General features: G+C 49.2%; 1 protein-coding gene across 1 annotated transcript in view; it reads left to right on the top strand.

Moving 5' to 3' along the window:
• Nucleotides 1-13,710, top strand: part of LOC144934893 (sodium-coupled monocarboxylate transporter 1-like) — a 31,654-nt gene that overhangs the window by 6,886 nt on the left and 11,058 nt on the right. The window contains exons 8-10 of the mRNA XM_078861165.1: nucleotides 338-478; nucleotides 11,764-11,893; nucleotides 13,401-13,489. Coding sequence (XP_078717291.1) covers nucleotides 338-478; nucleotides 11,764-11,893; nucleotides 13,401-13,489 — 360 coding nt within the window. The remainder of the gene's footprint in view (nucleotides 1-337; nucleotides 479-11,763; nucleotides 11,894-13,400; nucleotides 13,490-13,710) is intronic.

The raw sequence follows: 13,710 nt of genomic DNA, 5'->3' as shown, positions 1-13,710 counted from the left end.
CTGAGAGTCCTTCAATGTCTTCTTGGTTCTTTCGGTAAAGTCACGTAGAAAGGAAATAATAAAATAATAAAAAATAAACATAATAACATAATTTCTCACGACATTTCGGCCACAACACAAGCAGCCGTCCTCAGGTGAAGAAACAGAGCTGTCGGAAAGACAGCGTCATTCCTCATTGGGACCCTGTCTTTCCGACAGCATTTAGCTCTACCGATCATAACTGAATTCGAATTGACGATATTGGAAATGCTGCTACCACCCAGCCACGTCAAATGTTTATGCATTGAAAATAATGACAAAGTGACGATTGCAAAGTCTGGTTCTATCTGTTTAACAGCTTTGACGCTGACCCAAGGAAGAGGCACACGTTTTGGACAATTGTGGTTGGGGGCACATTCAGCTGGACGTCGACATACAGCTGCAACCAAACGCAGGTGCAGCGCTACTTGGCATGCCGGACTGAGCGAGATGCCATCAAGTGAGTTGCTGTGCTAGCTATTGGATCACTTTCCTGCCTTGACCACCATCGTGGATTCATTATGCAGTCCCTTAGAGTAATTGAGATGTATGACATACCATTATAGGCAATCCTCATGTCAATGCACGTTGTTGTGTGACAACCTGGGATCGTTAGCTGTTGTGTATCCACCGCTGCATGAAAGCCTCCCACTGCTAACACCAATGCCTAATAGTCGTGTAATGTAAAATCGACTTCTTGTACATGTGTAGGGGTCTTACGGAGGAGAGATGTGTAGGGGTGATATGTATGGGATCCTATGAGAAACTAGCACAGTGGGCGGGGCTTAGTGAGCACACGGGAGGGTGCTCGCACCGACGTCCGCAGATGGTACCCCAGCGGGGGGGAGGGGTTCGAGATATAAGGGGATGAGCCGGAGGGCTCGAGGCAGAATGTGGTGGTGACTCTTGAAGACTGAAGACCTGCCTAGTGAGAGCCCTGGTCTCCCCTGGAACGCCGCCCTTGTAAGGGCCGCGCAGGTCAGAGCCAGTGGCGTGGTCCTGTGAACCAGAGTCAGCACTCTGGGACTCCAGGTACCGTAGCCCGACTCACCAGTGTCGGGCCAGATAGCCTCCCCTAGCCCGTTAGTGGAGGACTCGGGGGTAGGTTAGGGATAGCCAGCGGTGTGTCCCCAGTTATCCGGGTGAGGGGGCCGCTACCCCCTCCAGTATACGTTGCCCTGTGCCGAGTGTGAAGTTATAATAAACATCAGTGTGCCTCAACCCCGGGTGTCGACCTGTGTTCGAAAGTACTACATCTGGCGTCAGAAGTAAACAACGAACATGGACACGCGCCGAACGGCTCGGTCCGGGGTGCAAGAGGCGGAGGACACCGCGGAAATGGCGGTACCAGAGACGGCTGATGGGGGCAACGAGCAGCCGGTACAGAATGCATCCTTACCGGGGCACCGGGAGGAAGGGGAGTCGCTGCCCGACGGACTTCGGCTGGCGCACGCGAGGTTGGCAGAGCTGCTATACGCCGCTGCCGCCACACTCGAGACCATTACTCGGCTGGGGGCTGCGGGACCACCGCGGGGCGAGGACGGCCAACGGCCGTTGCGCCTTCCCGCCATTTCTACCGACGCCACTTTTGAAAATCCCGCCATCGCCGCAGCAGCTGCCGAGGGCGTGGCCAACCTCAACCTGGGGTCCCACGTCGGCTCTACCGGGGCTGCCACGTCACCACCTTCGGACGGAGCGTCACTATCTGCGCGACAGGCGATTACATCTGCCGTTCGTGCTGACGCTCAGCCGAGTTGCAGGGACAGCAAAGTGCGGGCCTCCACGGCGGCCGCTGCGCTACACCAAAGGCTGCCCCCGCTGAAGGAGTTCGTGGCTGAGGAGGGCGACTGGGGGGGATTTCAGCGGCGCTTCCTCGCGCATCAAGAAATGGCGGGGTGGTCAGATGACGAAGCCCTCTGCGCGCTACCAGCGCTCCTTGACGGCGACGCCCTCGCCGCTCTTACATCCGCATCGAGGGACAAGCGCTCTACTCTTCAGACGGCGCTGCAATTGCTGGCTGGGGTCTACGGGCCTTCGGCGGAGTGTAGGCAGCGATTCTACGATCGCCAGCGGGGTGCGAAGGAGTCGCCCCTCGCCTACCGTACGAGCCTTCTGGCGCTGGCCAAGACGGCCTTCCCTCGCATGGATGACCAAGGCGTGGATGCCATGGTCTCCGAGAAGATCCTTCTGCTGGCGGACGACCTGGATGTCGCTATCGTTGCGCAGGAGGACGCAGAGATGGATTCCCTCCAAGCGGCGCGGCTCCTCCACGCTAACCTCCTGTCGCAGCGAAGGAAGGCCAGCAGGGCAGCGGCCGGGCGTACGGTGGCTGCCGTCACCCCACCGACGGAGGAGGTCTACGCCGCCGACTTCCGACAGCAGCAGCGGATGGGAGCACGGGCGGACCGGGATGGGTCGGTCCGCTCCGACCGCCTGTCTTCACCGCCTACGCTCCCGCGCTGCTATAACTGCGGCGTCCGGGGCCACGTCGCCTTGGGGTGCCGCTCCCCTCGACAGCGGGGGACGACGCCACGCCGGGACGACGGGCCTCCTCCTCCTCCTCCCAAGCTCCACCGACATGACCCGGCAAGTCGCGGCACCCCACATGTTTGGCCGAAGCACACACCCGTTACACATGTACACACCGCAACGAACGGGGGGCCAACATTGCATACCGCGGGGCCAACACGAACCACTATGGGGACCCAATTCGAACCCGCACAGTGGTCCGTGTTGGCCCATCGCGTTCTGGCTGCGCCGTCGGGGTCGTCGGCCGTAGTAGGGTATATTGACGGGGTCGAAGTGCGTATCCTCGTCGATACAGGTGCGTCGGCGACCATCATTTCGGAACTAATATACAACATTCTCCCTGTCCAAAGTCGTCCCTTGCTTCCGGTTGATGTCCCATTCTACGCTGCTAACGGGGGCTCACTGGGTATCATGGGTCAGATTCGCGCGCAAATTTCGATCGGTGATATTAAATTGTCCGGCCCTATTTTTGTTTCCTCCTCGCTGGCGGTTCCGTGCCTGCTGGGGACGGATTTCTTGGGCAAAATGCCGATTCGGATTATGATTAATCAGGGTTGCATTGAACTCCCGTCGGGACGACGGATGGCGTTTTTGCCTTCCCCTACTACGGATCGCTCGGCGTTCGCGGCGGTACCCGCGTTGGTAGTTCAAACGGTTCGAGTGCCGCCGGGGGCACAAATGTTGGTGCCCCTTAAGCTTCGTAGGCCCTTCGCTAAGGGTGTTGGGGACCAGGGTGTCCTGCTGGGGCCATCTAGGGCTGGGGTTAGCGGGCCGCATTTGGTGCCCGCTCAGACCATTGTAAGGGGGGACGGGGACCCCTTCATCGCGGTCCTCAATGTGGGGTCGCAGGCCGTGGTCATTCCCCAAGGGACCATGCTTGCTCACGCAACGCCGGTGCCCTGTGAGGAGTCTGTTGCAAATCACGTACACGCTGCCACTCTGCCGACTCCACATTCGGACACCGATGAAGGGTGGCTTGAGGCGCTTTGTGCGGGATCGACGGACCTATCGGATGTAGAGCGTCAAAAACTTAAGACACTATTGCGCGAATTTGCCGATGTGTTTAGTCAAAACAAATTCGATCTGGGCTGCACCCATTTGCTGCGTCACCATATTGATACTGGTGACAGCGCGCCCATACGCCAAAATCCCTTCCGGCTGAGTCCCGCCGAGAAGGACCATGTCAAATCGGCTGTTGATGACATGTTAGCCGCCGATATCATTTCTCCCTCTACCAGCCCGTGGGGAGCACCGATCGTTCTGGTAAAGAAACAGGATGGATCGTTGCGGTTTTGCGTCGACTTTCGCCGCCTCAACAAAATTTCCCTTGCTGACGCATACCCGCTTCCCCGTATTGATGAATCGCTCGACGCCTTGGCGGGGGCGCGATTCTTCTCCACATTGGATTTGCTTTCGGGATTCTGGCAGCTTCCTCTGGACGATGAATCTAAGCCTAAAACCGCATTCCGTACGCCACATGGTCTCTTCCAATTTAACCGGTTGCCGATGGGATTACACTCGGCGCCGGCGACTTTCCAGCGATTGATGGAATTGGTTTTGGCTGGATTGCAGTGGGATTCGTGTTTAATCTATTTGGACGACGTTATCGTCTTTAGCAGAACATTTGATGAGCATCTCCAGAGGTTACGGGCCGTTTTCCTCAAAATGCGGGCTGCTAATTTGAAATTTAAACCACAAAAGTGTCATTTGTTGCGCGAATCGGTACGTTATTTGGGGCACATCGTAGGGCGCTCGGGTATTGCTACCGATCCCGCCAAAACGCAGTGTGTCAGCTCCTGGCCGACTCCCACCTCGGTGGGAGAGGTCAGGAGCTTTGTTGGTTTTGCGTCATACTACCGACGCTTTGTCGCGGACTTTGCCACCATTGCTAAGCCCCTGCACGCTTTGACGTCAAAGGGGGTCCGCTTCCATTGGGGACAGGAGGAGGAGGCTGCGTTCCGCTCACTTCGGGACGCTCTGGTTAATGCCCCTCCCCTGGTTTATCCCGATTTTTCGAAGCCCTTTGTGCTCGATACCGACGCGAGCAACACAGGTATTGGGGGCGTGCTATCCCAGGTGGTTGATGGCGTGGAACGGGTGGTCGCGTACGGAAGCCGAGTGTTGTCTCCAGCGGAGCAACGATATTGTGTGACGCGTCGGGAACTGCTGGCAATTGTCTACTTCATCCAGCAGTACCGGCCATATCTGTACGGACAGTGTTTCACCGTCCGTACAGACCATGCGGCGCTACAGTACGCCCTGCGAGTCCAACAACCATCGGGTCAATTGTCTCGATGGCTGGAGGTTCTCCAGGATTTTGATTTTCAGACCACGTACTGTAAGGGCGTTCGCCACACTAACGCGGATGCCCTGTCACGCATGCCGACCACCCCCGAATGCGCATGCCTCCTGGGGTCGGGTCGGTGCAGGCATCCTGCTGAATTGCCTGTCCCGGTCTTGGCGGCTACTGACGACGTAGCACCAATGACAAATTCCATCGCACAACAGGGTTCTGATTCCCTGTTGGGGTTGCCTGCTACGGAATGGGGTCGGTTGCAAATGGAAGATACTTCCCTCCTTGCGTTGCGCCGCCGCGTCAGGGACCGGGGGCGGGGGAGGGGTGATGCCGACGCATGGGAAATGCTCGGTGGGTTGTTAATGCATTGGGACGGGAAATCCCGTAGACACCGGCTAGTGGTCCCTTCGGGGTTACGGGGTAGGGTGGTGTGGGCCGCTCACGAGCGCCTCCTCCACCTGGGTACCCAAAAGACCCTGGCCTTGCTCCAACTTGATTTCTTTTGGCCGGGCATGACGAGGGATGTCGGGGATCTATTAGGATCGTGCCCTAAGTGTGCGCAGCGCAAACCACCAGCGAAGGAGTCGAACCCGCCCCTGCAATCTATCAGGGTTTCCCGGGTAAACAAACTCGTCGCGCTGGACATTCTAGGACCGTTCCCCGCCACCCCCAGGGGAAATAGGTATTTGCTAACCGGTGTTGAATATTTCACGCGCTGGCCTATGGCCTGGCCCCTGGCCAACCAGTCGGCGGCAGCCATCGTGGAGGCCTTTGTCCAGGGCTATGTCCTTGACAAAGGTGCTCCCGAGCGGCTGCTGACCGACCAGGGTAAAAATTTTTCAAGCAAATTGCTCAAACAGGTCTGTGAGATCCTTGGCACTAAAAAGATTTGCACCTCTCCATATCACCCACAAACCGACGGGATGGTCGAGCGGTTGCATCGTACCATCACGTCGATGTTGTCGCAGCACGTTTCTGACTCACAGACAGATTGGGATTTGAAAATCCAGGGGGTCCTGTCAGCATACCGGTTGGCCCCCCATGCTGCGACGGGATTTTCCCCCTTTTTCCTTATGTATGGCCGCGAACCGGAGCCACCTGTTCAGGCCCAGCTGCAGATCCCAGCGCCTCAGGGAAAAACTCAATTGGCCGAACATGTTAAATTCAACCTGGAAAGATTAACGGAAGCGCGGGATGCTGCCATGCAAAATTCTGACAGGCGGCAGAGGGCTAATGAGCGCCTCAGAATGGCTCGCGCGCATGTGCTACAGTGGAAGCCGGGGGACAGGGCATGGTTGCACTGTCCCCAGGTACCGCTCGCGTCCTCCTCTAAAGTGCTGCGACCATGGCGGGGTCCCGTCGAGGTGGTTGAGGTCCTGAGACCTCAGTGCGTGCGCATTCAATGGGGGAGGCGCCGGTGGTTTGTACACCCCTCCAGGCTAAAACCCTTCGTTGCGGTGCGAGGTCCCACTACACACGCGCGTGGCCAAACATGTGGGGGGGCGTCCGACTCAGGGAGGTCTTCTCCGGTTCTCTCGCCTAACGTGTTGCCGGCTGTACCACCCACAGGTGCACCGGGAGTGACGGGCTCACGCCCGACGACCCCCACAGGAAATGCTGAGGGTCTTGCGACGTCAGCAACAGACTCACTCGGTGATGAACACCTGCCGGCCGACGACCTGCCGGTCGGGCCTGTCCCGTGTGACGGGCCTGCGGCGAGGACGCGCGCAAAAATGCGAAAACTCTTGTGAGGAAATTAGAAAAAAAAATATATATATATTTTTGATGGGGGTATTTCTTTTGGTTTCTCTTTTCCGATGTTCATTCGCATGTTGTGCTCACGGTGTGGGGCGTCCGTGCTGTGTTCCCGGCACGTTGCATTGTACGATTGTTGGGCGTGCTGTGTGTGTGTGTTCTGGGTGTTCTGGGTGTGCTGGGGGGGATTCCAGGTTAAGAAACACGTGTATATACGCTCGTATTACGGATTTCGTATTTATTCGGGCGGGGTTCGTCGGGTTCGTCGGGTTATTTTTCCTTCCTGTTGTTCTTCTCGTTGCGTTATTGTTGAAAAAAAAATGAGGCACACGCTGGGGGATGGAGAGGGGTTTAACTTTTATTGTCAATGTTGCAGCCGGGACGGCTGCGAGCTGTACAGGGGGGGGTGATGTAGGGGTCTTACGGAGGAGAGATGTGTAGGGGTGATATGTATGGGATCCTATGAGAAACTAGCACAGTGGGCGGGGCTTAGTGAGCACACGGGAGGGTGCTCGCACCGACGTCCGCAGATGGTACCCCAGCGGGGGGGAGGGGTTCGAGATATAAGGGGATGAGCCGGAGGGCTCGAGGCAGAATGTGGTGGTGACTCTTGAAGACTGAAGACCTGCCTAGTGAGAGCCCTGGTCTCCCCTGGAACGCCGCCCTTGTAAGGGCCGCGCAGGTCAGAGCCAGTGGCGTGGTCCTGTGAACCAGAGTCAGCACTCTGGGACTCCAGGTACCGTAGCCCGACTCACCAGTGTCGGGCCAGATAGCCTCCCCTAGCCCGTTAGTGGAGGACTCGGGGGTAGGTTAGGGATAGCCAGCGGTGTGTCCCCAGTTATCCGGGTGAGGGGGCCGCTACCCCCTCCAGTATACGTTGCCCTGTGCCGAGTGTGAAGTTATAATAAACATCAGTGTGCCTCAACCCCGGGTGTCGACCTGTGTTCGACGGTACTACACATGTACAGATATCACATCTCCATGGGGATCATCCTCTTGGGCACATACTTTCCGTTGGCTGACATTCCGTAGACCATCGACCATCATCCCTCCTCGTGATGTGTCCTGTTCAAGTCTCTAACGTGTGCTTGTTCCATAAACCATGTTTCGTTCTTTGGCTTCCAATGCATTCATAAGCATGCACCTATCCATACTGGTTTGTGCACTTTTCAGGGTTTTTTGTTCCATTTCTTTGTCACTTGTCTATGTTTCCGATCCACGTGGTACAACGGATAATATGCACTGATAAAAGACTGGCTTCTTACAGCACCTTGGTATTTTGCTTTTCAATATTGAGTTAAATTTTTCATAAGTACTCCATCCCACTCTTATTCACATATTTCAAAACTTTGATCCCAATTCGCCTTCAATAACTTCCCAGGGTATAGTGCTGTGTTTTCTACTTGTGCCCCTCATCAATTGTTTAATTTTGTTTAGCCAACATTGTACGTAAGTTTCGGCCATAATAGAAGTTTTAGGGTTAGATCGCGTAAGTATAAATGTGTCGAAACCCTCCACCACCCGACACGGCCAATCAGTAAGGGATTTGTCACGTAAACAAAACCCAAAATAGTTACTACTTCAGCCCACCGGTGTGTTGAAGAGTGAATCCACAACATTTACGATCTGAGTACGACGTTTCGCTGGTAATTGCATGCAGCTTCATCGGGCGATTTTCCAGAATTGTGAAACCCTCCACCTGCTTCCGGTCGTCAGCACGGAACCCAATCAGGTGCAGAGATCAGAGGCGGAGGAGGGGGCGGTATTGTAATTATATACTAGATTAGTAATTAGTTCATTAGTATGTGTTTCCTCTATAAGGAATTGTAATATGTATTACTTAATCATGCGCTTCCAGGCCGCACTAAGCCTGTAGCTGTCAGAGCGGTTAAAATTATTTGTATTTCTCTCAATTTCAATGGATTCTCTAATTAGTCTTGGCCAATAATAAGTTTCGTCTTTTGCACATATATTTTGTCCACATTTTAGAGTATTTTTTGTTTAGCTTTTCAATTATGAATCAAATCTGTACATGACAAGAAAACCCACACATTTCAGAAATTCAGTTTCATTGGTTATTATAATGGCAGTCATCGGCAAATCTGCGATGACGAACTCTTACTCCATTTTATGGCTATGCCTTTATCCAGTCTAAATGGATTCTACAAATCACTTCGTAAGTGTAGTTGTGTCAACGTCGTGGTGATGAAACTGTTGGAATGGACTTTTAACTTTCGGGGATCCTGACTGCAACAATTGCAAAGTTTAGCAGAATCATTGAAGCGATGGAGAGTTCCAGTGGCGTCAGCAGAATGGACCTTGAGACATGAATATATTGGAGGTACACTGATACGCGGTATAAAAAAAAGCTAAACATTTTATAAATAATTATTAATTGTCCCACAATTCGCAACCCCGGTCAGAAAATCTTGATGTCGAAGCAGTCGGAAGTTGAATGTTATGAGCAGCTGAACACGAAGCTTCACCAGTCTTTTGCCATATAGCACCCAGCCTGATGACGATTGGCTCCACGTTCTAAAGACAGATTTGGCTCGTGCCCTTGGCTTGGTCAAAGGGCTCCTCAATTCATTTCCAGAATAAGTTCTTGGCGGACTGTGGCATCAAAAGATTTAACACGTAGGCTTTCGCGACCAATATTATTCATAATCAATGTTTTTGAGTTAGATCGCGTTATTTGTAAATGTTGTGGTTTCACGCTTCAACACACCGGTGGGCTAAAGTAGTGAACTATTTGTCTTTTCGATTTAAAGCTTTCGTGACTGCAGGGATTCATCTTCTTTGTTCTTTCAGTAAAGTCACGTAGAAGGGAAAGACAGACGCTGTCTTTCCGACAGAAATGTTCTTCACCTGAAGACGGCTGCTTGCGTTGTGGCCGAAACGTCGTGAGAATTATTTTATTATGTTTTATTTTTATTATTTTATTATTTCCCTTCTACGTGACTTTACCGAAAGAACCAAGAAGATATTTGTCTTTTGTCAACGTGACACTTTTTTGCTGATTGGCCGTGTCGGGTGGTGGAGGGTTACGACACATTTATAAATAACGCGATCTAATCCAAAAACGTTGATTATGCATCAAAAGATTATGACTCATGCCACACGTTCGAACGGGAAAGCAGCTGCTGAATCTCAGGCAACTTCTGATGGAGAGTCTGCAGCTCACTCAATGAATGACTGATAAACAGAGTTGATGATTAACATTTAGATTTTAGACTATTTCATGAGGACCGATGTGTTATGCTGCATAGGTGTGCCACCAATGCATCCATAGACACAAACACGTGTGTGTGTGATGTGTATGTATTAGAGGAGTATAACTGGTTACCTGCTCTGGGGATTCTAACCTTCTTACAAATTGCAGAGGTGGTTTGGACAAATGCACGGGGGAATTTCAAACTTTACAGACCGGCTCCACATAATGTACATGCTAATAGAATGAGTCAGAAATAATTGTTTCATGAAATTTAAAATAAAATATGTCATTGCGATTTCCTGCCAGTATGTTAGCATCACCACCAGTACACCAGTAGCAGCTTTACTGTGAGAATGCCATTGCTTCATGCTGATGTAGACACCGGAGGATATAAGGCGATTCAACAGTGTCCAAAATTATGAGGGAAAACCCCCCTTATGTGACAATAGGTTGTACAGGAATACCTCGCACGTTCCTCTGGTTAGGGATCAGAGCATTGACGAATGCCAAAGCAGAGCCTTTATTTAGTTTGCAAATTAATTTCGGCTGGCGAAAAATGTGCATGCAAATAACTACAGGAACTATACAACACATGCGTGCGAAACCTAAATAAACAGAAATAAATTAAAAATAAACATAAAAATAACTAGCTTTACTATCACCACACTTAGGACCCATTATGAAATATTAAAGCACAGAAAAAAAATATTTTCCAGTAATCGCAAAAATAAGCACAGTATGAATACTGTACACATTTTTTACTGTTAGGAACGAAGTGAACCAGCCTACAATAGATTATATCATCCGTCCGTCCGTCCGTCCGTCCGTGTAGCAACATCGCCCCCTACTGCAAACACTTGGCAGACCCTACAAAAACCTTTAGACTCAGTGACGCTTTCCTGGCTAAACAAGTGTAACATTCCCTTATTTTATAATTCCCTGAGATAGCTTTTAATTAAAACATTTAAATTAAAAATTAACTCACAGCGGCCTAAAGCCTACAGCTAGGCCTAAAGCCTAGAACTAGGCCTCAAACTCTCCCTTCGTATCGTCCGATTAGGTGTAGCAACATCGCACCCTACTGCAAACACTTGGCAGGACCCTACAAAAACCTTTACACTCAGTGAGGCTTTCCTGGCTAAACAAGTGTAATAATATCATCATGGGATCTCCTTTGCCAGTACCAAAATATACTAATAAGGTTTTTCCCCTTTTTTCTGGCAACAAAACTGACACCTTTTGAAAGGAATCATGCTTACATTAACCACAATATCTGCAGTCAAATGCAAACAAAAAACAATACTCTGATAATTTATGCATTGTCTTTGAAAGCTGTCTCTGGTGTGGACCAATCAGTTTCAAAGACAATGCATAAATTATCAGAGTATTGTTTTTTGTTTGCATTTGACTGCAGGTATTGTGGTTAATGTAAGCATGATTCCTTTCAAAAGGTGTCAGTTTTGTTGCCAGAAAAAAGGGGAAAACCCTTATTAGTAAGTGTAATAATACATTATGTTCATATTCTTTGGTTATTCGTTCCTACCAGCCCACCCCGCAGGGACCTGTTAATCACGAAAATAACTATGAACGCTGTAGTATGATATTGTTATCACAAAAATAACTATTAATTGTTTACAGTATAATCACAGAAATAAGTACAGAATTAATAATATATGAATAAACACAAATATAAGAGATGCTCACTGAACGACTTCTATTCAAAAACTGAAAAAAAAAGATGGCGCCTGGCGCGAACGTCGTGGAAGGCTTGGGATGAAATTGAACGGAGGAAAGCCGCGTAGACGAAATTTTAAATGTGGTGATAATTGAAAACTGCCGAAAGAGCGAAGCGACGAAAGTCCAGGTATCGCTGTATGTGAATACGGGTCTGGTAATACTAACAGTGGTGATGGTGAGGATGATTTTAAGTGTGGTTTGTTTCCTGTTGCAGGGCGGTGTTCCTGAACCTGTTGGGCATGTGTGTGCTGCTCGTTGTGGGAGATCTGTGTGGCCTGGTGATGTACGCCTGGTATTCCGAGTGTGACCCTTTGAAGGCAAATATAGTGGACAACTCTAATCAAGTGAGTGCCCTTATGCATGCAACATTTAAGGGTCTTAAATCGTAGGTTTTTGCAGCCAATATTATGATTCATAATACATTTTTGGGTTAGACCATGTATTGATCTGACATTGGTCAGATCGTTATGTTGCCTAACCCAAATATCAATAATGATTTGACGGTCTGTTTCGGCCATATTCAACACATTTCACTATAACTCTTCTCCCTTCTGATATTTACGCGCGTGTTCACGCACTTTTATCCACTGAACTATTAATAGATACATGCAGATAAAAGGATGACGTTTCCACCACTTCCAGGTTATTCCTCTTACCCCATATTTGCACGAATAAAACGGTTAATTGCATACTGCCATTAGACCTACTTTTGGGTCACTTCTGATGGTAAAATTTGTGGATAATATGATGAATTTGCCGTCAACTTCTGGGTTAATCAAAGTGTTTCACTTTATATCAATTGTAATGTTTGTGTTCGACAAAACCAAAAAGGCATTGCTAAACATTATGGTTAATGCTTATAGGTAATGACAGTGCAGTTTATCCAGAGTCTCTAACTCACAAATGGAATGCCATTAACACAAATCCAGGGTTTATAAACTAAGTCAACAGTGGATGTTTTATGGAGAGACGAGCTTGTTTGCTCTTCCTAGGACGGAAGCTGTAATATTTACGAAAAAATTGAGCAGAGTATAATTGTATCTTGTGTCAATTTAATGGCAGTGAATCTTGCACAAAAGTATGTCATAAAAAACTTCACTGCAGTTCAATGTAACACTGTATTAATGGCAGTGATTCTTGCACAAAACTACGTCATAAAACACCTCACTTTACGTCACTGTAGCACTATATATAACTGACCTTCAATTTGTTCAAATTCACTGCTCTGATACTATATTCTCTTCTGTTTTCGGTTGCTGGGGTTGAAAGAAATTGGAATTCGATCGAATATCTGCTAAATCACCGAGAAATGTCTATTTTACCATAATGTAGAAGCATAAATTAGACTTACCTTTTGTCTCAAGTGCTGAAGAAATAGTTATTTGAGTCTAAGAACACTTACAGTATGGCTACTGAAGTCAAGTTGTGAATGTGTGCATATTTATATATATTTCCCTCCCTGGTAATGTTAAAAATTTAATACAACAGGCTAATGTGTACATGTACGGCCCTTTCAATCCATTGTAGGATGAGGGCCTCTCTATGCCTTGTGGGTCATGGCGGTTATTTCACCATACTTCATCATGCTGCTTTATGGGAGTTGTGAAGGCAGATAACATACAAGTACAGTACAACAATTAAGTTTGCTGCACTGCACTCTGCTGCCAAACACATAGCCCAGTCAGACCTATGACAATCTGTTTTTCCATGATAGTCACCCATTCAAGGCTATTATTTAAACAAAATAAATTCAGTAGTTATAACACCGAGGCACACAGTGAAAATGTGATGGAAATGTTTTATTTTAAGCACTGTTTAATGTGTTCCATTATTTAATGACATTTTTCACAGTTGATGCCTTTCTTGGTAATGGACCTCTTAGGAGATCTGCCTGGACTGCCAGGCCTGTTTGTAGCAAGTGCATACAGTGCAACATTAAGGTGAGACCATCATGCTCATGCCCTCTACTCCTCGAAGTAATATTCCATTTTACACCCTCTCCATGCATAACATTCTTATGGATCCCACAGTATGGTATGTAACATTCCTTTGACAGAGAATACTAGTTTGCATGTATCGACTAGAATAGCTATTATCATTTATGCCCTCAAGAATAAAATCTTGTTGATCTAATAAGGTATCAACGACTTGCAGTACAGTT

This window comes from Lampetra fluviatilis, chromosome 1 (genome assembly GCF_964198595.1).
Source record: "Lampetra fluviatilis chromosome 1, kcLamFluv1.1, whole genome shotgun sequence".
Lineage (NCBI taxonomy): Eukaryota > Metazoa > Chordata > Hyperoartia > Petromyzontiformes > Petromyzontidae > Lampetra > Lampetra fluviatilis.
This window is presented reverse-complemented; position numbering and strand designations above follow the sequence as displayed.